At 43.6% G+C, this 23,754-nt stretch overlaps 1 protein-coding gene across 1 annotated transcript in view; it reads left to right on the forward strand.

The window, feature by feature from the left end:
• The window catches only part of LOC308168237 (kinesin-like protein KIF1A), a gene marked incomplete at both ends in the record, with an annotated part of 30,900 nt that overhangs the window by 4,135 nt on the left and 3,011 nt on the right, over nucleotides 1-23,754 (forward strand). The window contains 41 exon segments of the mRNA XM_080542744.1: nucleotides 1,188-1,435; nucleotides 1,966-2,077; nucleotides 2,334-2,411; nucleotides 3,180-3,245; nucleotides 3,480-3,497; nucleotides 3,663-3,741; nucleotides 4,419-4,497; nucleotides 4,701-4,843; nucleotides 5,004-5,045; nucleotides 6,065-6,264; nucleotides 6,756-6,835; nucleotides 7,133-7,163; nucleotides 7,165-7,209; nucleotides 7,538-7,553; nucleotides 7,556-7,616; nucleotides 7,771-7,877; nucleotides 8,229-8,312; nucleotides 8,512-8,692; nucleotides 10,311-10,383; nucleotides 10,529-10,628; nucleotides 11,032-11,180; nucleotides 11,746-11,924; nucleotides 12,573-12,710; nucleotides 13,142-13,260; nucleotides 14,066-14,151; nucleotides 14,334-14,469; nucleotides 15,540-15,717; nucleotides 16,248-16,338; nucleotides 16,849-16,967; nucleotides 17,063-17,118; nucleotides 17,797-17,905; nucleotides 18,221-18,287; nucleotides 18,470-18,554; nucleotides 18,956-19,061; nucleotides 19,406-19,429; nucleotides 19,677-19,791; nucleotides 20,186-20,319; nucleotides 20,719-20,780; nucleotides 21,273-21,418; nucleotides 21,841-22,035; nucleotides 22,721-22,792. Of these exon segments, the coding sequence (XP_080398870.1) occupies nucleotides 1,188-1,435; nucleotides 1,966-2,077; nucleotides 2,334-2,411; nucleotides 3,180-3,245; nucleotides 3,480-3,497; nucleotides 3,663-3,741; nucleotides 4,419-4,497; nucleotides 4,701-4,843; nucleotides 5,004-5,045; nucleotides 6,065-6,264; nucleotides 6,756-6,835; nucleotides 7,133-7,163; nucleotides 7,165-7,209; nucleotides 7,538-7,553; nucleotides 7,556-7,616; nucleotides 7,771-7,877; nucleotides 8,229-8,312; nucleotides 8,512-8,692; nucleotides 10,311-10,383; nucleotides 10,529-10,628; nucleotides 11,032-11,180; nucleotides 11,746-11,924; nucleotides 12,573-12,710; nucleotides 13,142-13,260; nucleotides 14,066-14,151; nucleotides 14,334-14,469; nucleotides 15,540-15,717; nucleotides 16,248-16,338; nucleotides 16,849-16,967; nucleotides 17,063-17,118; nucleotides 17,797-17,905; nucleotides 18,221-18,287; nucleotides 18,470-18,554; nucleotides 18,956-19,061; nucleotides 19,406-19,429; nucleotides 19,677-19,791; nucleotides 20,186-20,319; nucleotides 20,719-20,780; nucleotides 21,273-21,418; nucleotides 21,841-22,035; nucleotides 22,721-22,792 (4,209 nt within the window).

A 23,754-nucleotide genomic window follows, 5' to 3' on the forward strand; every position in this document is an offset into this window, starting at 1 on the left:
GTCCCTGTCCCTGTCTCTGTCTCTGTCCCTGTCCCTGTCCCTGTCTCTGTCCCTGTCCCTGTCCCTGTCCCTGTCCCTGTCCCTGTCTCTGTCCCTGTCCCTGTCCCTGTCTCTGTCCCTGTCCCTGTCCCTGTCCCTGTCTCTGTCCCTGTCTCTGTCTCTGTCTCTGTCCCTGTCTCTGTCTCTGTCCCTGTCCCTGTCCCTGTCTCTGTCTCTGTCCCTGTCTCTGTCCCTGTCTCTGTCCCTATCTCTGTCTCTGTCCCTGTCCCTGTCCCTGTCCCTATCTCTGTCCCTGTCTCTGTCTCTGTCTCTGTCCCTGTCTCTGTCTCTGTCCCTGTCTCTGTCTCTGTCCCTGTCTCTGTCTCTGTCTCTGTCTCTGTCCCTGTCCCTGTCTCTGTCTCTGTCCCTGTCCCTGTCCCTGTCCCTGTCCCTGTCTCTGTCTCTGTCCCTGTCCCTGTCCCTATCTCTGTCCCTGTCTCTGTCCCTGTCCCTGTCCCTGTCTCTGTCTCTGTCTCTGTCCCTGTCTCTGTCCCTGTCTCTGTCTCTGTCTCTGTCCCTGTCTCTGTCTCTGTCTCTGTCCCTGTCTCTGTCTCTGTCTCTGTCTCTGTCCCTGTCTCTGTCTCTGTCCCTGTCCCTGTCCCTGTCCCTGTCTCTGTCCCTGTCCCTGTCCCTGTCCCTGTCCCTGTCCCTGTCCCTGTCTCTGTCCCTGTCTCTGTCCCTGTCACTGTCTCTGTCCCTGTCTCTGTCCCTGTCCCTGTCCCTGTCTCTGTCCCTGTCCCTGTCTCTGTCCCTGTCCCTGTCTCTGTCCCTGTCCCTGTCCCTATCCCTGTCCCTATCCCTGTCTCTGTCCCTGTCTCTGTCTCTGTCCCTGTCCCTGTCCCTGTCTCTGTCCCTGTCCCTGTCCCTGTCTCTGTCTCTGTCCCTGTCTCTGTCCCTGTCCCTGTCCCTGTCCCTGTCTCTGTCCCTGTCAGGTTTATAACAGCAAATAATGTACCTGCACCATCACATTACTGCCCCATTTACAATGTGGAGTATACCTTTTATGAAACCCTGTAAAGGGGTTATGCAAAAGCAACACATGGTGGTTGATATTAACCTCATTCTGTTCCGTGCATTACAATGAGTCTGTCCTCCGATTTCCACACCTTCTATAACTAGAATCATCTCGACGTCCTGTTTTTTTACAGCTGTGCGAAGATCTCTTTACCAAGTTCAGTGACAGTATCAATGACAACAGTTTGTCATACTCGGTGGAGGTAAGCTACATGGAAATCTACTGTGAGCGTGTGCGCGACCTGCTGAACCCCAAAAACAAAGGGAACCTGCGTGTGCGTGAGCACCCCCTGATGGGGCCGTACGTAGAGGACCTGTCTAAGCTGGCTGTCACCTCCTACAATGACATCCAGGACCTGATGGACTCTGGCAACAAGGCCAGGTAGTTAGCTTGGAATGAATGGGTGAATGGTGAAATGGATTTATCTGTGTGTGTGTGTGTGTGTGTGTGTGTGTGTGTGTGTGTGTGTGTGTGTGTGTGTGTGTATGTGTGTGGATGGATGGATGGATAGATGAAACAGATGGATGGATGGATGGATGGATGGATGGATGGATGGATGGATGGAAGGGATGGATGGATGGATGGATGGAAGGGAAGGATGGATGGATGGATAGATGAAACAGATGGATGGATGGATGGATGGATGGATGGATGGATGGAAGGGAAGGATGGATGGATTGATGAAATGATGGGATAATGAATGAGTGGATGGAAGGATGATGGATGAAAGGATAGATTATGTTTATGGATTATGTTTGGATAGATGGTAAGATGGAAGGATGGATTGAAGGAAGGCTGAATGGATGGATTGAAGGAAGGGTGGCTGTATAGATGGATGAGTAGATGGATAAATATGGATGGATAAATGTATGCATGTGTGTACTTCATAAGGTTCTACTCCCTCCCCTCAGGACGGTGGCAGCCACCAACATGAATGAGACAAGCAGTCGCTCTCACGCCGTCTTCAACATCATCTTCACCCAGAAGAAACATGACACGGACAGTGACAACACCTCAGAGAAGGTACATGCCTCATGAGATGACTAACTCATCTTACCTCATATTCATGCTACTTCAATAGTACTAGCCCCGTAGCCACAGACTGGTGTGATGGCCTGTCATACTTGGGTTGAGGTATACAGTATGTACATGCTATCTTGACATTCCTAGTGTAATCTTATGATAACACTAATCAATACAGATAAGCTTTCATACTGTAGTGGACTGTATACTGTGGAGTATCTGGGTATTATTTTGACCTTGCGATTTGTTGTTACAGGTCAGCAAGATCAGCCTGGTGGATCTAGCTGGAAGTGAGAGAGCTGATTCCACTGGAGCTAAAGGAACCAGGCTGAAGGTGAGAGGATGGTTTTGTTATTCTATGTGTGAATCCTACCATGAGACTCACATGAATATTTGAATTAAGATTTAACACCATGTACAGTCCAATGCGCTTTACAAATGTGACAGCAGCTGGTGAAACCGAGAACAAGTCGGCAGGGGTGTTGGTAGGCTAGATCAGAATCAGAATCAGAATTGCTTTTATTACATCAATGTACGGATACAAGGAGTACAATTCTTGGGTACAGGCTCAATTAGACGTTGCAGTAGAAATACAAAATCAATAATAGAATAAGTAGGATATAAACAACAATCAATAAATAATAATAATACAATAGCGTCAGAGCGTCAATAATAGAAGGTGATAGCAGCAGAATGCGAATCAGCATATCAACATTCTTAATGTAAACAACATAACGGAAAGTTCAGATTCAAGTGATATCAGGTTGTGCAAAAACGCTGTGCAGGTTGCAATGCGATGTGACACACTGTCATACAGTGTGCAATATGGTGCGAAAGTGGAGCAGTCTAGAGTTCAGGTAGGTAGTGACCAAGTAGTCATAACGTATTGTTAGTGCAGTGGGGGGGTTGCCTCGTGCCCGTGCGTTTCCCTAGGAGTCTGATTGCTTGTGGGAAATAGCTGTTCGATGTTTTCTCTGTGTGCCGTGTCTAGAACCAGATTGTGTTCCTTGTATTTGATTCTGGTGGTTGTTATGTTGTAGTTTTTATTTCCTGATGTTTCCTAATTGTTAGATACATTTCTGCCATATCTTTTCCTTTTCAGGAAGGGGCAAATATCAACAAATCTCTGACTACACTGGGGAAGGTCATCTCTGCTTTGGCAGAAGTGGTGAGAGTCCCCAAATCCTCCTCACAGGGGTGCAAACTTGTCACCTTTTAGCCATTTTAGTCGTTTTTACCTCAAAATAGGTCAACAATTTTCATAAATGTTCTTTGTTTTCAGGCAAAAAACTATTTTGGCACCTTTTTGGGCCATCACCAGTTTGCATCCCTGTAAGTAAAACACTATCTTTATTGCAAGAAATGATTGTAACACTTCTATTTTTCTCTTTTTTTCCTCTAGGACTCTGCACCAAACAAGGTACACATTTGAATTCTAATGGGATTTCACCTGTTACTTCAGCTTATAAACCTAGTTCACTAACTACAGTGCTAATAGAGATCACTCGCTTTAGAAACGCTTGTAACACTGTTTAAGGGTAGAGTCACACTTGTTGCCTTGCTCTGTGATTGTGATTCTCAACAGAACAAGAAGAAGAAGAAGGTGGAGAACCATATCCCCTACAGAGACTCGGTGCTGACCTGGCTACTGAGAGAGAACCTGGGTATGTCATGTTCCTTCTTTACCGGTATCACAATCTCCCAGTGTGGAATCCTAACGCGAGGTCTGTGTGCGTCACTCCGGCATTCACGTAAAATCTGCATTGATGTCAATGGGAAACAATTGTATGATTTGTTATGTGCAGGGCCGGTCCTAGGCATAGGCGAACTAGGTGGTCGCCTAGGGCGCCAAATGCCTGGGGGGCGCAAAAAAATAAAGAAATGCACAAAAAAATAAAGAAATGTATTTTTTTATTTTTTTATTTTTTTTTACATTTAAATAATTTGGTCTCTATGAAAATATGTCTCAGCCTACTGTCTATTTTTGTCTTGAAACCATTGTTGTCCATATTTTTACTGTTGAATGTGTGGGTGGTGATGAGGCAGTACTGGTGGCTTAATGTGGTGGTGGTGGTGGCGCCCCTAAAATTTGGGGGGAGGGGGGGGGGGGGGGGGCATCAAATCATACTCTCGCCTAGGGCACCTAAATGCCTAGGACCGGCCCTGGTTATATGCACACAACTTGAGTTAGGATTCTGAATTCCCAACTGGACTCACTCTTTACTATTACACAGAGTTCCCAACTCACATCTACATGTACCTGAAAACAAACTGTACTTCATTCAAACTAATACGATTATTTAGATGATCCATTCTGTAAAACGTTGTTTCCGTCCATTAGGAGGTAACTCTCGCACTGCCATGGTCGCAGCTCTCAGCCCCGCTGATATTAACTATGACGAGACTCTGAGCACCCTCCGGTAAGAACCCGACTCTGAGGTGGCTAAAGATCTCTTAGTAAAGCACCTTTATATCTATAGTAAACTAATTATGCACTGTATAGTATATGAGCCTCATAATGACTTATGATTTGACCACTAAACATTACGTTTGACATATAATAATAATATCATTTTCCTGCTATCATATGATATAATAATAATAATGGTATTCATACTCCCAGGTATGCTGACCGCGCTAAGCAGATCCGCTGTAATGCCGTTATCAACGAAGACCCCAACAACCGTCTGGTGCGCGAGCTGAAGGAGGAGGTGGGCCGCCTCAAGGACCTCCTCTACGCACAGGGTCTGGGCGATATTATAGAGAGTGAGTACCTACCTACAGGGACATGCTCACACCCACTCCCCACCCACTCCCCCCCCCCCCCCCCCCAACCCCAACACACGATTAAAGAAACACATGAGGGTCCAGTGTGTGAGTGTATCTCAAACACACACTTCTTCTCTCTCCTCCTCTCTCCTCTCAGCGTATCGGGGTCCTGGTGGTCCTGCGATAACTGGTCTGAAATGTGTGTATTTATTCTGACAACAACCCTCTGCTTTGCAGCTCATAGAAATACAACCTCAGCCTCAACCACACTAGAGTCCTAACAGCCCAGAGCAAAATATCTGTAAATATTTAAAGCTGAGATTATGACAAAGGTTTTACATTATTAAACTAGTAAAACAGACACAGTGAGAAAGAACTGCTGCTGGGGTTATGTGTATTATATTCTCCCAAAATGTCCCCCTTTCCTCACCTCCTTCTCATTAACCACTGAGATTATTCAAAGAACTGGGTTGGTCTTTAATATGTTGCTTCCATTTAACCACATCTTGCCAGATCTGTGGTCTGAAGAAAAGAAGGAAAGGAAGTATTTTATACTACTGAGAATAATGCTCTAGTGCTCTGGTTGTGTGTAGTAGCTGATTGGTTTATCTCCTCCTGTTGAGGAGCTATGAGTAAGGCATTTTTATGTAATAGGGGCTCTGGCTTGGACTCAGAGGGCTGCTGTTGCTGCCTTAGGCTTGTTTTCCCATCTTCCCTCTAATGCTTTTATTGTCGCTAAGCCTGGAGATTTTGCTGTGAATTATTACGACTTAAAAGACATTTCAAATGGCCTATAGTGTATCTGGATGTTGACATAACTGGCTGCTAACGACTCATAACATTGCTTTTTGAGCTTGTATGTACAGTATGTAACCTCATGTTCATTGCATTTGGATGTCAGGGGGGAAGGCATTCCACTCTCTAACTTACAGTAAATATGCATTTGCGTGTTTCATCAGTTTAAGTTGCTCTTCTCTGCTTCTTTCTGCAATGTCTTTGGTAAGCGTCTTTTCTGCTTCTTAAAATCCATTTTTTGAGCTCTCTCTTCTTCTTTTTTTTACTCCTCCTCCCTTGTTTTCCCTCCTTTCCTTATATCCGTTTCTCCACATTTGTTCTCTCTCGCATCCAATCGTGTCGCCTCTTCATTTTCCTGCTGTCTGCACCCCCCCCCCCCCCCCCCCCCCCTCTCTCCCCCACACACTCCTCTCTCTCTGGCAGACTTGAGCGATTACAAGAACCTTGTCAATAATCGCCAGGCTGTCAATCAAAGGAGTGATCTTTCCACAGTGAATCATGCCATGACGGGGATGAGCCCCTCCCCCTCTCTCTCCGCCCTGACCAGCCGAGCAGCGTCTATCAGCAACCTGCACGACCGCATCTTCAGCCCCGCCAGCGAGGAGGCCATCGAGAGACTCAAGGTAGGAGGGGAGGATGGGAAGGGAAGGGAAGGGTGTGCCAATGTGTTACAATGCATCCTAGTTTATAAAGACATTTTTTTTTCTTTTTTCACAACTTTGTTTATTGACGTTTTCATGACAGTATGAAATTGTACATATATACGCTAGACATATTGCACATACCTACATATAGTCAAAATAGAAGTCTATTGAACGTAGACTACAGTAAATAAATCATACACACACAGAATTAAAATAAAAAAATAAAAAATGGCCAATTGAAAACACATTGATTGTAGAATTAGGACAAGGATTATACAGGAGAAATAAAGAAATAAAAAAAGATAAGAAACAAACATTGGGTTACACTTCATCACACATGTAAATAGATTATCCCAACCAGATGATACTAGGATAAAGGGTGATTATTGCTTAATGGGGTGTCTATTGAACACTGTTCCCCAACATAGTATAAAGACATTTGAGAAATCTGTGACTGTCTTTCCCTTCAGGAAACTGAGAAAATCATCGCGGAGCTCAACGAGACCTGGGAGGAGAAGCTTCGCCGCACTGAAGCTATTCGGATGGAGAGGTCTGTTAGTCGGGCCACATTAAGCCCAATTCCCAAATAACCCAATTCTAGCCTGTTTGTAACTGCACTACAATGCTAATGCTAGCACCATGGTGTCATTCGATCAGAGATTTTGTATCTGTTGTAAACAGAGTAAGTATATTGTTTTGCTATGGTGACAGTGAAGATAATTTGGGTCTGTGTTTTTTTTTAATTTTACGCTGCTTTGTTTGTCTTTGACATGTTTTTGTCAATAGTGTATAAAAAGTTGAACTTCTGACACGCCTTAACAGTGGGTCACTGCTCTGCTCTCTCCAGGGAGGCCCTGCTGGCTGAGATGGGTGTGGCTAATGAGAGAAGACGGAGGCACAGTGGGGGTCTTCTCTCCCAAGAAGGTCAGAACCCCAAAGAACACTCTGGAACTCTCTGTCTGTCTCCTAACATTCTGGAACTCTCTGTCGTGTCTCCTAACATTCTGGAACTCTCTGTCTGTCTCCTAACATTCTGGAACTCTCTGTCTGTCTCCTAACATTCTGGAACTCTCTGTCTGTCTCCTAACATTCTGGAACTCTCTGTCTCCTAACATTCTGGAACTCTCTGTCTCCTAACATTCTGGAACTCTGTCTCCCACACTTATCATAATACTCCTTAACCAAAATAAAATGTCTGTCCAAACTCACAGAGATATCAGCATATAGAATGTTGATGTTCCCTTTGTTTTAGACTCCTCATCTGGTGAACTGAATGAGGACCCACTGATGTCAGAGTGCTTACTTTACTATATCAAGGACGGGATCACCAAGTAAGATCTGCTGTTTTGTAAACATCAGTTTTATACATTGCCCTCCCTCTCCATGACAAATGTACCATGAATATGGCTTTTTATTGCTTATATGTCATCATACATAACTCTTTAATGTGTCAATATCGATGGCTCACACATTATATTTTCTCAGGGTAGGCCGTGAGGATGCCAGTAGTCGCCAGGACATCGTCCTCAGTGGCCATTTTATCCAGGACGAGCACTGCACCTTTACCAGCACCACAGGCCCTCAGGGGGAAGGTGAGACTTACTCGTGAGCTTAGAATTATAAGGTTCTATCTCCGTTTAGGGTAGTTCAGAGATATTGAGCGTCAAAGTTTTTACATTCCATTATGTTTTGTGAGATGGAACCTTTGTATTTTATTAATTACTAACTCAAAAATGTCAACATTTTAAAAATAACACCACACAGCATTAATAAACACCTAATGGATCAGATTATGTAACAAACTCAATTTTGACCAAAAATGGAGATAGAACCTTATAATTCTAACATCACGAACTGCCTAGTTGCAACAGAGGGCCTGACGAAGAATGTAACTAGTGAGGCTATGTAGGCTAGTGCCTTCATGTCCCTGTCTGCACCCATAGGAAACGCCATCCTGGACCCTTGTGAGGGGGCGGAGACTTACGTCAATGGGAAGAGAGTGACCACGCCCACTGTGCTTCGGTCAGGTAAGTCTTGTGCACTTCTACTAAGAGATGGAAATTCTATACATATATATTAAGTATGTAAGTAAGTAAGTATATTAAATATATATATGTATTATATATTATATGAGTACAAATACACAACATATATACACTAATTTCAAACTACCTATTGAGGTATGCGTATGAGACTAACCTTTGATCACCCCTCTGTCCACCCTAGGGAACCGCATTATCATGGGAAAGAGCCACGTGTTCCGCTTCAACGACCCAGAGCAAGCCAGGCAGGAGCGGGAAAGGACCCCCTGTGCTGAGACCCCCGTGGAGCCAGTGGACTGGGCCTTTGCCCAGAGAGAGCTGCTCGAGAAACAGGGCATTGACATGAAGCAGGAGATGGAGCAGAGGTATGTGTCACTGGACACCTTTCCAGGATATTAATAGTAGGCACCCTTTAACATCCAATGTAAAGTGGTTTGAGATGTAGAGGAAGTGTTCAATGCAGTTGAACTCCAGTTTGGAGTCTGCATTCATTCTAAGGTCATTAGTTACCTTGATCAATGCCGTTTCTGTGCTGTGGTATGAGCGGAAGCCTGACTGGAATAGGTCATAGCTATCATTTAAGACTAGGAATTCATGAAGCTGTTGGTATGCAGCTTTTTTCCAGAAAAGTGAGATTGGATATTGGTCTACAATGTTTTGGGTCAAAAGGATCTAGGTTACTTTTCTTCAGGGTGGGTCTAACCAGGGCAGTTTAAGTGCTGCTGGAAAAATGCCTGTAAGTAGGGAGTGATTTACAATGGCTAGTATGTCCTCAGACACAGAGTTGAACATTTCCTTTAAAAATGTGGTGGGAATAGGGTCAAGAGGACACGTAGACGGTCTGAGCTGTGACACCACTTTGCTTATCGTTTCAGTATCAACCACGGTAAACAAACTCATAGTCATGTTATGTGGTGGTGGCGGATGTTCAAGTGCAACACAAACCTAGTCTTGCCTGAGTGATACACATTCTAATATTCTTATTATTATATAAGCCTCAATAAGAGCTGCTGATCCATTTGTGTCTAGACAGGTTTCAGTCAGAAACATACAGTCTAGTTTTCTATCACAAATGAGCTCGTTTATGATAAATGTTTTGTTGGTCGATAGGGACCTGATATTCAAAATTGCCATTGAGATGTCATCTGGATAAAGGGACTGACTACTTAATGGAATGGGTATTAAGTTTCTCATACTTCTATTACCTTGTTTGTGGTAATGGGAGTCCGGTGGGAAACAATAGTCTGGACGACATGTTCTGTGTTAGAAGAATGGATCGGACTCACCCCACATCAAGGTCCTCTAGGCTTCGGCCAGGTCCAGGGCTGAACAGCTAGGTCCATGGACATGGACAGCAGGCGGGCACCATACCTGTTTGGGTGAAACTTGTCTCTCGCAAAAAGATCCCTACGGTTAAAGAACGTCGTGAAGTTGTCTATGAATGGGATTTCCATGCAGCAGCAGTATCCCTGTAACCAGAGGTGGAGGCCTCGAATTCGACTGTATTTGGTGTCGCCATACCTGGGAGATGGGAAGGGGCCCGAGATGATGCAGGACTTACCAGTCTCTGTTAGAGTGGTTATGAGGGTTCTGAAGTCGTCCTTCAGCTCCTCTTGACTTCTCGAGTTTGATGTCGTTTGCCCACACATGGATGATGACTGAGGTGACTTGTGGGTCTTCTTCAACCAGCATCTTGATGACAGTGTTTATATCCTTGACCTTGGCTCCTGGGAAGCAGTGGGGTTTTGGCCTTCGGGACTGCAACATGGCGGACCATAGACGAGCCTACAGCAAGCACAGAGGGGGGGGGGAGAGGTTGTTTGGGGCATGTTACCGTTGGGCTTCTCTGGCTGCCGGCTCCGTGGGGGTGGCTGCCTCAGTTTCGGAGGGACAGGGGGAGAGGACCCGACCTGTAGTTGTTTCCTCTTCTATGACATGATGATAAGTTTAAAGTCAACAGAAATGTTTGTTTTCTGTCTACAGACTTCAAGAGCTGGAAGACCAGTACCGCAGAGAGAGAGAGGAGGCCAGCAACCTTCTGGAACAACAGAGGCTGGTAAGAGAGAGAGAGAGAGAGAGAGAGAGAGAGAGAGAGAGAGAGAGAGAGGTCACAAATGAAAGTCTTTGTGTATATGGGAGTTACATTATTGTCAACAAATTGTACAAATTGCAATTTTATTGCCGTGTGCCATTTATTCCAGGACTATGAGAGTAAACTGGAGGCCCTTCAAAAGGCCCTTCAAAAAGTGGACTCTCGCTATCTCGAGTCTACAGAGGAAGAGGAGGAGCCTGAGGAGGAAGGTGAAACAATGATACTGTAGACAATTATCAAGACACATTTTACATTTAAATTAGGTATCCGGGGCTGAAATGAGGATATCAAGATAATACAGTAAAATGTTACATTACATTACATTTTTGGCATCTAGCAGACGTCCTTATCCAAAGCGAAGTATATTTGACTGAGTAAGTGACTCACCTGTCCACCAGTCATAGCAGGAAAAAGTAATCTATGCTAAGGCCAGGGGCCATTGGAAGTCGTAATGCTAGAAGAAGGAAGAATTATGATTATTATTATTATATATATTTTTATATTAAATGTTGATGACCTTTTCATTGACAACAACGGGAAGAAAATATATTTCACATTTTGGTCAAGTCTGCCTTCTCAAGACATTGTACATGCCCCCCCCCCTACCCGCAGTTCCATGGACCCAGTGTGAGACAGACCTGGCACTGTGGGCGTTCCGTAAGTGGCGCTTCTACCAGTTCACCTCCCTCCGGGACCTTCTGTGGGGCAACGCCATCTTCCTCAAGGAGGCCAACGCCATCAGTGTGGAGCTCAAGAAGAAGGTGACTTGTCATTTCTTCTTGGCATGGGTGGTATTAGGTTTCTATCTATAGCCCCTTTCACACATACAGTAGTTCCCTGTAAATTACATGGAATCCCAACCCGGGTCACTGCCAGTGATTTTCGCCGTTCACACATGAGCTAAATGCCCGACAATTACCGGGTTGCTCCCTTTCACACATGGCTCCGACCCGGGTCTGCGTGAGCTACTTGAATCACGCTGGATGCAGAACTGGAACAAGGCAGACGTGTGAGACTGCCATATACCATATATATACAGTATATATCTTCAGGGGAAGGACATTATGTGACCATTTAGGTGAGATGAGGAGTCCTGTGCCTCCCCCTCGACCAGTGATTCGAGGGGAATGAGAAAAGGAGTAGGCGTCAGAGAGGGCTGCCGGACTGGCTGTGTAATCCATGTCTCGATAAGATAATTCGAAAGATACTTTCTATACTTAAACTGTGAATCGGCTCAATGAGTCAACAAAATAAAATGTGCATTGAACAGAGTACCATTCTGCCAAGCCATCCTATGGATAACAACATGCTAAATGTAACCTGCAGGTCCAGTTCCAGTTTGTGCTGCTGACGGACACACTGTACTCCCCGCTTCCCCCGGACCTCCTGCCCGCCTGTGTGGCCAAAGAGAGGGAGAGGCGGCCCTTCCCACGCACCATCGTAGCTGTGGAGGTCCAGGACCAGAAGAACGGTGCCACCCACTATTGGACCCTGGAGAAACTCAGGTATCCCTTTGTGTCTGAAATATTTTTGGGGGGACTTTTATTCTGAAATCTTTTCTTTGGGACTTTTATTCAGAAATATGTTTTTTCAGATTTTTATGCTGAAATAAAAACAAATCTGACTTTTATTCTGAAATATTTTGGGGGGGACTTTTATTCTGAAATCTTTTCTTTGGGACTTTTATTCTGAAATATTTTTTTCTGACTTTTATTCTGAAATATTTTTTGCTGACTTTTATTCTGAAATATTTTTTTCGGACTTTCATTCTGAAATATTTTTTTCTGACTTTTATTCAGAAATATTTTTTTCTGACTTTTATTCTGAAATGTTTTGGGGGGGGACTTTCATTCTGAAATTTTTTTTCTTTCATTCTTTTATTCTGAAATTTTTGGGACTTTTATTCTGAAACATTTGTGTGCGTGTGTGTGTGTGTGTGTGTGTGTGTGTGTGTGTGTGTGTCTGTGTGTGTCTGTGCAAGTTCAGTCATCAAGATGACCATGTATTTGCTCTGCCAATGTTTGATTGTTATATTGTACTGTTTAGATATACAGTATAACCTGATTTTACTTATAATACAGAATTCAGCTCTGGTGGTGGTATAGACTGTGCTCTGCCCTCATTGTGCATGTTGACTGTATCCCTCCCTATAGACAGAGACTGGACCTGATGAGGGAGATGTATGACCGTGCTGCAGAGGTTCCCAGCAGCACAGTGGAGGACTGTGACCACGCCCTGACCGGAGGAGACCCCTTCTATGACCGCTTCCCATGGTTCCGTCTGGTGGGCAGGTGAGTCACCGACCCACTTCCTGTTTTTGATGCAACAAGAAGTTTTCTCCTTGTTTTAAATTAACTTTTTTAAATTTAGTTTTCAGAGACATTACAGTATGCAACAGACATAAGCACACAGACAAAAATAGAAACAAAAAAAATTAAAAACAGTTCACAGAGTACTTCTCATATATAATACAAAGCCATTTTTAAGAAGTAAGAGGCATTGTTAGACGTTCCACGTAAGAAATGAAAGGCTGCCACACTGCACTAAACCTCCCAGTTGACCCCTGCGATGTGTATCTCATCTTTTCCACCTTGGGAAAGTACATGACATCACTAATCCACCACATAGGCAGTTTCTTTCTTGGTAATCTTGGATCTCTATCTATCTATCTATCTATCTATCTATCTATCTCTCCCTCTCTCTCCCTCCTTTCTCCTCTTAGGGCCTTTGTGTACCTGAGTAACCTGCTGTACCCTGTGCCTCTGGTGCATCGCGTGGCCATCGTCTCAGAGAAGGGAGAGGTCAAGGGCTTCCTCAGGGTGGCAGTTCAGGCCATTTCAGGTACAATTAAGGTCGATTCTGGGTTCGGGTTCGGGTTCGGGCTGGTCTAGGGTGGTCTAGGGTGGTCTCGGGGTGTCTAGGGGGTGTCTAGGGTGGTCTAGGGTGGTCTAGAGGTGTCTCGGGGTGTCTAGGGGGTGTCTAGGGTGGTCTAGGGTGGTCTAGGGTGGTCTAGGGTTGTCTAGGGTGGTCTAGGGTTGTCTAGGGAGGTCTAGGGTGGTCTAGGGTTGTCTAGGGGGTGTCTAGGGTGGTCCTTCTATCAGTGGCCCCGGGCCTGAGCTAGAGTACTCTTCCTGCAACGAATGGTGGACTGCTGATTCACATGCTTAGGATTCAAATGTATTGATTGTAAGTCGCTTTGGAATAAGGCATCTGCTAAATGCCAACAATATAAATGTAAATGTCTAGGGTGGTCTAGAGGTGTCTCGGGGTGTCTAGGGGGTGTCTAGGGTGGTCTAGGGTGGTCTAGGGTGGTCTAGGGGGTGTCTATGGTGGTCTAGGGTGGTCTAGGGTGGTCTAGGGTGGTCTATGGTGGTCTAGGGTGGTCTAGGGAGTGTCTAGGGTGGTCTAGGGGTGTCTAGGGTTGTCTAGACTGAAAAATATTTAGTTTTGACCAGAATGAGAAGTAGGTAGCTCAGAGACAAGCAAGGATAGATAGGTTAGAAGGATATTTTGTGGGTTTGTTTGGTGATGTGTATGGCTGCTTATACAAGGCACATAAAATGTTTATATACAGTGTTGAGTTTTGTTGCGATGTTCCAGACGTCAACCCCTTGGCTGTAAGTAACCCTTCTCCCTCTGTCCCCAGCTGACGAAGAAGCGCCTGACTATGGCTCTGGCGTGCGACAGTCAGGGACTGCCAAGATCTCTTTTGAGGACCAGCAGTTTGAGAAGGTATTAAAGGGGTAGAAGGACTTGATCATCGGATCATAGGTGTTTTATGATAACCCCAGGGCATGGACAAATGAGCTGATACAACCATTACAAAACATATTGCTTGTAGAGAGAAAGACAAAGATATTTGGACATGTGTTGTGTATGGCAGTGTGTAAAAGCCCATGTGTTTGACTCATCAGTTCCAGACAGAATCGTGTACTGGCGGCATGTCCCACTCCAACACTTCCTCAGAGGAGTTGCGTATCGTCGAGGGGGAGGGGCAGACCCCCGAAATAGGAGTGTCTGCTGACGAGGTCAACAACAACACCTGTGCAGGTAAGGGGGTCACACCTGAATTAAAGTGATGTTCCACTCCACTTACATCTTATATGTAAGTATCTTGTTTTGCACTTGGATGTGATATAGTCACCAACCTCAAGTTTTTATGTGCACATCTTGCTTCTTTTTCGATAAAATACACTCCAAACACTTGAGTCAAGGATATGTTATGTCAATGTTGAGTGATTTGTTCATTTCACTTTTTAAAAAATATTTTATTGATAATAACCAACCTAATTGTATTGCAATTTGCAAGTTCCAATCCAAAACAAGTTTTGGTTTCTTTTCACAGCATTGAGTGCCTGAGGCACCACAATAGACCGATTAATGTCGACAGCGTGAGAGATCTACTTGCCTATTTGTCAGCTAAATAAGTCTGATGTATTGAGTATATTTAAAACAGAACAGAACCATTTTCCCGCAGAAATTTAGATAATACAAATGTACCATCGATGCATGTAAAAACTGTCTAGGTTTGTGTACTACTTTAAATACTAGTGCTAGACAATTATACAATAATAATAATAAAAAAAACATTTTAGTTTATTCAAGTGGCATTACACTTGACTCCAAAACAACCTCACTTTACAGTTAAAAGGTAGAGGAGTGAATATCTCAATGCAAATCTAGAGAAGCATAAATACGATTTAAGGACATTTCAAATGAGGTGGTGTACTTACAGCTCCTAACCACAGATATGTCCTCCTGAGACATCTTCTGCCCCTCAGCACTGCGTCTCCTAAAGACACCCGCTTTCCCCTCTACTGTGTCCCTAATAACTTCTATTGCCCCCCTTGTACTGTTTCTCTGTTTCTCCAGTGTAAAAAACAAACAAAAAAACAACAACAACTAGGTTTTACAAGAAGGTGATAGGAGAAGGTTTTTCCTTCTATCAATGGCCCCGGGCCTGAGCTGGATTACTCTTCCTGCTATGAATGGTGGACTGATGATTCACTTGCTTAGTATTCAAAAGTATTGATTGTAAGTCGCTTTGGAATAAGGCGTCTGCTAAATGCCAAAAATGTAAATGTAAATGTCTTCCCCTACCCCTCACACAGCCACCCCAGAGGCCCCCAGGAGCCCCCTGAAGGAGAGTCTGGGCCTGGGTCTGGACCTGCCTCTGGAGCTCTCCCAGGACAAGGCTCTGTCCCACCTGAGGATCGGCAGCACCTTCACCTTCAGAGTCACCGTGCTGCAGGCCTCCAGCATCTCTGCAGAGTACGCTGACATCTTCTGCCAGTTCAAGTGAGTCTGAAGTCAACCCCACTTTTAACATTCTTATTGTAGTTGACATTGTCCTGACTGTCTTGAGAACCTCTTTCCTCCTATTCTGAATCCATCCATATCGAGAGTTTAGAATGATAAGGTTCTATCTCCGTTTAGGGCAGTTCAGAGATATTGAGCGTCAAAGTTTTTACATTCCATTATGTTTTGTGAGATGGAACCTTTGTATTTTATGAATTACTAACTCAAAAATGTCAACATTTTAAAAATAACACCACACAGGCATTAATAAACACCTAATGGATCAGATTATGTAAAAAACTCAATTTTGACCAAAAATGGAGATAGAACCTTATAATTCTAACGTCACGATACTAGACTGAGAATTAATAGATCACTTTCTATTTCTATTCGCTAGTGACACAAATTAAACAAACTGTACCTTATTTATGGTCCTCCTAATGTAATAATAATAATAACCAGTGGTGCACATTAACAATTGAGTTGTAGTGTGAAAGTACTGTGGCTTTAATGGCTTTCAAAACCTGCAGCTTCATCCACCGGCATGACGAAGCTTTCTCCACCGAGCCACTGAAGAATACTGGCAGAGGACCTCCTCTCGGCTTCTACCATGTCCAGAATGTACGCACTGACCATGTTTACGCAAGACATTATTACTACTGTGATACATACTGTGTTTTATCACCATGTTACACTACAATATATATGTTACGGTACATGTGGGAATACGGTACATGTGGGGAAAACTAGGGTTAGGGTTAGGTGCTACGTCAACTTGGTACATGCTGGCATGTCTAACCCTAACCCTAATCCTAATCCTAACCCTAACCCTACCCCTACCCCTACCCATACCCCTAACCCTAACCGTAGCACCCTAGCACCTAACCCTAACCCTAGTTTTCCCACATGTACCGATTTCCCACATGTACCGTAACATATGTATATATATATATACTATACATTATTACTCATTTATTACTATTTATTATTACAATCCTATTACTCTGATTATTGGATTATTCTTATCCGCATGCCCAGTGTTTTCTTGCACATCTGTATGTAGTAAGTAAGTAGTTATTACAAGCCTTATTGAGTAACATATGTCACAACCTTACATTGGCTTTCTGTTAGATCACGGTGGAGGTCACCAAGTCGTTTGTGGAATACATCAAGACTCAGCCCATTGTCTTTGAGGTGTTTGGCCACTACCAGAAACAGCCCTTCCCACCCCTCTGCAAAGACCTCATTAGGTGAGAAAAGAACTAAAGTGTCTGCAGGACACTTTTCTTTTTCAAATGTTTCTAAAGAGTCCTTTTTCACACTTGATTTCTGTATTTTCTTTCAGCCCACTCCGACCCTCTAGGAGACAGTTCCCAAGGGTCATGCCCTTGTCCAAACCAGGTAAGTTTGCATACGTGATTGTTCGACTTTTTCATAAGCCTATAAGACTTTGCACATAATATTTATTTACCTGTCTCTGTCACAGTACTAAGCAACGTTATAATGGCATGGTAACCTTTTTGTGCTAGAATGCTGACCAGACATTGTATTGACATTTATACAACGGATAGATCCGGTCCATGGTCTCTATTGGTCAGTTTGCATATTACACATATTTGCATACTCCGCATATTTGCATCTCCGCTTCCCGTCGTGCCTAACCACCCCGCTAGCTGTGCCGATATCCACAATATACCACGGCTTCTCGTTCCATAAGGCTTAATTATACAACGGATAGATCCGGTCCATTGTCTCTATTGGTCAGTTTGCGTTCCAGCCGTGCCGATATCCATGACATACCGTAATACGCACGGCTAAATGGAATGTTGACACATCTTTTCATATTATTCCGCGTTTGTATATTATTACCTTTGTCGAAGTTACATTCTTACTGTTGCTTAGCAACCAATAAACAACTGTTCAGGGGAAGAATAAACATGGACATGAACATAGTTCCATTAAAATATTCTGTCTTGTCTTTCTTTTGTGAAATATCGATAGATAAATGTGGTAACCATTGTATAAAAATGCTTAATTGTATTACAAGTATTACGCCTAATTTAAACTTCTCTTTCACAGTGCCGGCTACTAAGCTGAGCACCCTAACACGCTCCGCAGCTGGCCCGTGTCACTCCAAATACGACCTCATGTCCTTCTTTGAGATCTGTGAGCTGGAGGCTAATGGAGAGTGAGTAGAACCCCACTGCTGCCACCTCACTGTTCTGTCAAGGCACCCCCTTTTTCACTCAAGTTCTCTGTACCATTGAATGATCTCTGATACAATATGCATATTAAGTCATTGAAGCACAGAACAAAATGAACGAGTATTCAATCACATACAGTACCAGCAGTCAAAAGTTTGGACACACTTTCTCATTCAATTGAATGGGAAGGTGTGTCCAAACTTTTGACTGATACTGTAGTAGGTGATATTCCAGCAAAGTTAAAAGGGTTATGGCTTATAGGCTATTAAGATAGTTATGTGTAATGTATGTCTCTTCAGCTACATCCCTGCGGTGGTGGACCATAGGGGTGGCATGCCTTGCCATGGGACCTTCTTGCTTCACCAGGTTAGGGATATATCCTTATCCTTATCTAGACATGGTAATGGATTAGAATTTGATGGTAATGGATTAGAATCTGATGGTAATGGATTAGAATCTGATGGTAATGGATTAGAATCTGATGGTAATGGATTAGAATCTATTTCCCAGATGTTGACACACTCTGTCTGGTGACCTCTCCTCCACAGGGCATCCAGAGGAGGATCACGGTTACCATAGCGCACGAAACAGGAAATGATGTTGAGTGGAAGGAGGTGAAGGAGCTGGTGGTGGGTGAGTATGGTGGAACCTTATGCTCTAGGAACCAATCAGAGCCAACGACAGTCACAGGCGTGTACTGTATTGTATAAAGACTTCTGTAAAGATTCAATATGGAATGGATTCATGGGTAAATGGGTATGACTGTATATGTGTTACGGTACATGTGGGAACACGGTACATGTGGGAAAACTAGGGTTAGGGTTAGGTGCTAGGGTGACTTGGTACATGCTGGCATGTCTAACCCTAACCTTAACCCTAACCCTGACCCTACCCCTACCCCTAACCCTAACCTTAACCCTAGCATCCTAGCACCTAACCCTAACCCTAGTTTTCCCACATGTACCGTATTCCCACATGTACCGTAACATGTGCATTGATTTGTTATATCTGTATACATCATGTATCTCTCTCAGGGCGCATCCGCAACACACCGGAAGCCGACGAGACCATCATCGACCCCAACATCCTCTCCCTCAACATCCTCTCTGCAGGGTACATCTGGCCCACTTACGATGACAAGTGCGTCCCCTCTCTCTCTCTCTTTTTCCTCCAACAGTTCATATCAGCAGCAATGAATAACATGCTTGTGCAATAATACACTTTTTTCGATTGCAAAGAAAAAAACGCAATATGCAATGTTGCTGAATCATTTCTTTGTTTTCTCTATTTTTACATTAGCTCTGAATGACTGAATGCTTTAGCATCGACAAGCTTTTTTATTCAAAATGTTGCAGTACTGTATCTAAATGTTTCTCTGTTATGCGTTCCCTTTTTCTCACTAAAATGTGCTAAATTCACAGCTGCCAGATAAACCTTGACCTTTGACCTCTCGCCTTTCTCTGTTTGTTACTCCTCTGTGGCAGTGTTTCCCTGGGCGTTGACCATAGGTATATCACTGCTCCTATTTTTTTCTCTTCCATCTATATTTTGCATTTTAGAAGCTTGTTTGAATTCCATTTGTCATAAAGGGGTCTGCAAAACCGAATGCTCCATCTTCCCAGATGGTTTGTTTATGGCTAAAAGAACTAATCATATATGTATCTCTATTCCCAATTATTAACTAGCTGAAAAACACCTGCTGAATTGACACAGCCTTTGCACATTGTAGTTAACGCCATATGAATCCCCTTCCAGGACATTGTACCGATTCGAGGCAGCATGGGATAGCTCCATGCACAACTCCCTGCTACTGAATCGTGTGACTCCCTACGGAGAGAAGATCTACATCACCCTTTCAGCTTACCTAGAGGTAAACATAACACATCCACTTTACTGCCCCTCCTCACTGAACACATCTATTACCTTATCGTGAGCTTAGAATTATAAGGTTCTAGAATCTCCGTTTAGGGTAGTTCAGAGATATTGAGAGTCAACGTTTTTACATTCCATTATGTTTTGTGAGATGGAACCTTTGTATTTTATTAATTACTAACAAAAAAAATGCAACATTTTAAAAACAACACCACACAGGCATTAATAAACACTTAATGGATCAGATTATGTAAAAAAAAAAACGAAATTTTGACCAAAAATGGAGATAGAACCTTATAATTCTAACGTCACGTTATGTATTGTGTAGTTTACAGTCGCTAGCTGCTTGGATAACGTGGGCTCTGTTTGGAACCCGTTTCACTAATTTTTAGATGGAAAATTGCACCCAGCCGACAGTGATTACCAAAGACTTCTGCATGGTGTTCTACTCACGTGACGCCAAGCTGCCCGCCTCACGCTCCATCAGAAACCTCTTCAGCACCGGCTGTCTGAGACCCTCAGAGAGGTAGACCCCCTTCTCTGCCTAACCCTCTCTTCAACTCTTTAATACCTAGACAACTTTGGTAGCAATGGTTATTTATAGCTAGTATTTACTTGGAAATTATGTAGTAACAATGGGTGCATTGCATTCTAGTACTTGAAACACACATTTTGTATTAAGCTGGTACCAAATGGAGGTGATGGTGATGCTTGTTGTATTGTATTGAATCTCAAAAATGACAAAAGTTATTGATTGGTTTATATGATTGTCATTACTATTTTTACTATGTACATGAATGTAAAGTACATGGTAATTTCTGTACTGATGAACAAAAGTGCTACCAACTTGATTCATGCAGTATGGATACTGTTTGTTCTAGCTTCTTTAGTAGGAGCCGTTACTGTAATCCTCTCCCCTCCGCAGTAACCGTGTCACTGGAGTGTATGAAGTCAGTCTCTGCCATGTGGCTGATAATGGCAGTCCAGGTAAGAGGGATTGTTCATGGAATACCACTGGTTTCAAAGTTCTGGAACTAAATCCTTATTAAATAACATTCAACTGCAAGGCAAGTCACAAGTTTGAATGAATGAATGAATGAACGAATGAATGAATGAATGAATGAATGAATGAATGAATGAATGAATGAATGAATCTTTATTTCGAACATGATTTAAAATAATAAACAACAAATAACTAATATGTAGACTACAGTCCTATCAATTGTTCGAAAAGGAGTAGGAAGAAGCCTAGGCTTATCCTTCCTGTCCTACCCCTGTTTATACTTAACAATTTTACTTACATTATAAATCCAATTAATTAATACATATATTTCAGTATCATCCGTTCTAATACTTTTTCATTCTTAATATTGATATAATAGAATAGTTTCTTCTTGCTATGTACTCTTCCTTTCGGTAAGACAGTTTAGTTTTCTTAGCATATATGCTTTAGCTTAGCTCACCTTTGTCTCCCCATAGGCATGCAGAGGCGGCGCAGGCGCGTCTTGGACACCTCTGTGGCGTACGTCCGGGGGGAGGAGAACCTGGCGGGCTGGAGACCCCGCAGCGACAGCCTCATTCTGGACCACCAATGGGAGCTTGAGAAACTCAGCCTGCTGCAGGAGGTGAGGGGTTTGGATTGGTTGGTGGGTTTGTAGTAGAGAGAACAGGGAAGTGAAACTGCAGTGAAGTGGGACATTGATAGACTCGGGTTAGTGTGAATGAAGGAATGCATGTGTTACGGTACATGTGAGAAAACTAGGATTAGGTTTAGGTGCTACGTCAACTTGGTACATGCTGGCATGTCTAACCCTACCCCTAACCCTAATCCTAACCCTCACCCTAACCCTACCCCTAACCCTAACCCTAACCTTAACCCTAGCATCTTAGCACCTAACCCTAACCCTAGTTTTCCCACATGTACCGTAACATATATATATATATACTTTATTAAGTGACTAAACAATACCTGTAAATGTGGTCTGAATTATAGAGTGGTGTGTGTGTGTGTGTGTGTGTGTGTGTGTGTGTGTGTGTGTGTCGGCAGGTGGAGAAGACCAGGCATTACCTGCTTCTGAGAGAGAAGCTGGAGGCCACCCTGCAGGCCGGCCAGGACGCTCTCTGCAAGAGCGCCGACATCAGCGACTTTGCCAAGAGCCCCACCATCAGCCACAGCCCTGGAGGAGGCAGCCCTGCCGCCCTCGAGAGCCCCAGCCAGAGGCAGAGGGAGCTGGCTGCCAAGGTGACTACTATTGATTGATTGATTGAGAATGTTTATTTTGGTATATTTTGTATAAATATTATTCTTTTTTTTCTTTCAACTTATACAATTCATAATACAGATATTAAAAATGTACACAGTCACACTGCGTAACACCAGGACCAAAAAGGTGTAGGCTGAAGCCATGGCTTATTGCGCCTACCCTTTTTACATGTATGGTTTTTCCCCATGAGTACATAATCAAAACATTGAAACTTTTAGGAACAAAATTTCACTTACGCATCTTAACAGAAACCTCAAAAGTACCCCCCGCGGTGGCGTAGCGGTCTAAGCACTGGCCACTAGTGCAAGCTGCCCACCGGGGACTGGGATCGAATCCCGGTCTCGCCAGACCTGGATATGGCCGGGCTGCTGGCCACGGGGTCGTGCGGCGGATCCTACGCAATAGGCAGGGGATAATTGGATGCTAGGTTGGGTTCAATTGGATACCAAATTGGGTGAAAAAGGGATAATAAAAAAAAATAAATAAAAAAAAAAACTATATTAATGCCCCTTTTTACATTCGTGGTTTTCCCCTTATGAGTGCATAATCAAGACATAGAAACTAAGTGTAGCACTATAATCATGAAAAATGTTACCATGAATGAGTATTGTGTGTAATGAGTATTGTTTGTGTTTTTGTCTTCCTCTCCCTCTCTCTCCACAGTGTCTGCGGCTGCTCATGCACACCTTCAACAGGGAGTACAGCCAGGTGAGCAGCAGTGCCAGTGAGAGCAAGGTGAGCCCCAGCCCAGGCCCTTTAACCCCCCCCCCCCCTCTAACTCACTTACAAGTGTTGCTGTAGGCCTAACAGTCCACATACAGCCAGGCCCCCCTAGACTTGAAGCGTGTGTATAGCCTTTATTCCCATAGGCTCCATCCCATTCCTTCCTTCATTCATTTTTTAAATCCCGATCGATCATCCTGCTTAATTCTACATGTTGGGGGCGCTTAGGTGGCGTAGTGGATTAAGCGCTGACCATGTACCGCAGGGATACCGGTTCGATTCCAGCCACGGACATATCCTGCATGTCATCCTTTCTCTCTCTCTCACCCATCCTTCCTGTCATAATCTCTACCATATCTGTCATTAAAAAGAAAAATATGAGTGGGACTGCCCCAATTCTACATGTTAAAATTACTGACACAACATACTTTGGTAATTAATTAACATGCTCTGTGTCCCCACCACTTATGAACCCATATGAAGAGCCATCTTTTCCAATAATTCACCTTACCACATCAGGATCATTAACCCCCCTTTCTCTCTCACCCTACACTAGCCCCCCCCCCCTCAAGAGAATAGCAGGCTTCTCGGTTTCTTCCCCAGCATGTTTAACCAAAGCCAGGGGCTCTTTGAAACATAGTATGTCCTCTGCAGATGTCACAGGAGCTTAGTGACATGACCGAGGATACTGTATCATATCTAGTATTAGTTTCTGTCATGATTCACTTTGCAGACCTACTCTAATGACAAAACATGACAAATGTTGATTGATGTTATAATTTTCTCAATGGAATGTATGTGCGTGTTTGTGTGCGCTTATTTGTTTTCATGTATGTGTGTGTGTGTTTATGTTTCTCCTTTTGTTTGTGTCTATGTATCTGCATGTATGTATATTTGTGTGCCTACGCATCTTGGGCTGTTTGTGCATGCCTGTATATCTGTGTGTGTGTGTGTGTGTGTGTGTGTGTGTGTGT

The sequence above is a fragment of the Nansenia antarctica genome (assembly GCF_963989245.1).
Source record: "Nansenia antarctica genome assembly, chromosome: 12".
NCBI classification, from domain to species: domain Eukaryota; kingdom Metazoa; phylum Chordata; class Actinopteri; order Argentiniformes; family Microstomatidae; genus Nansenia; species Nansenia antarctica.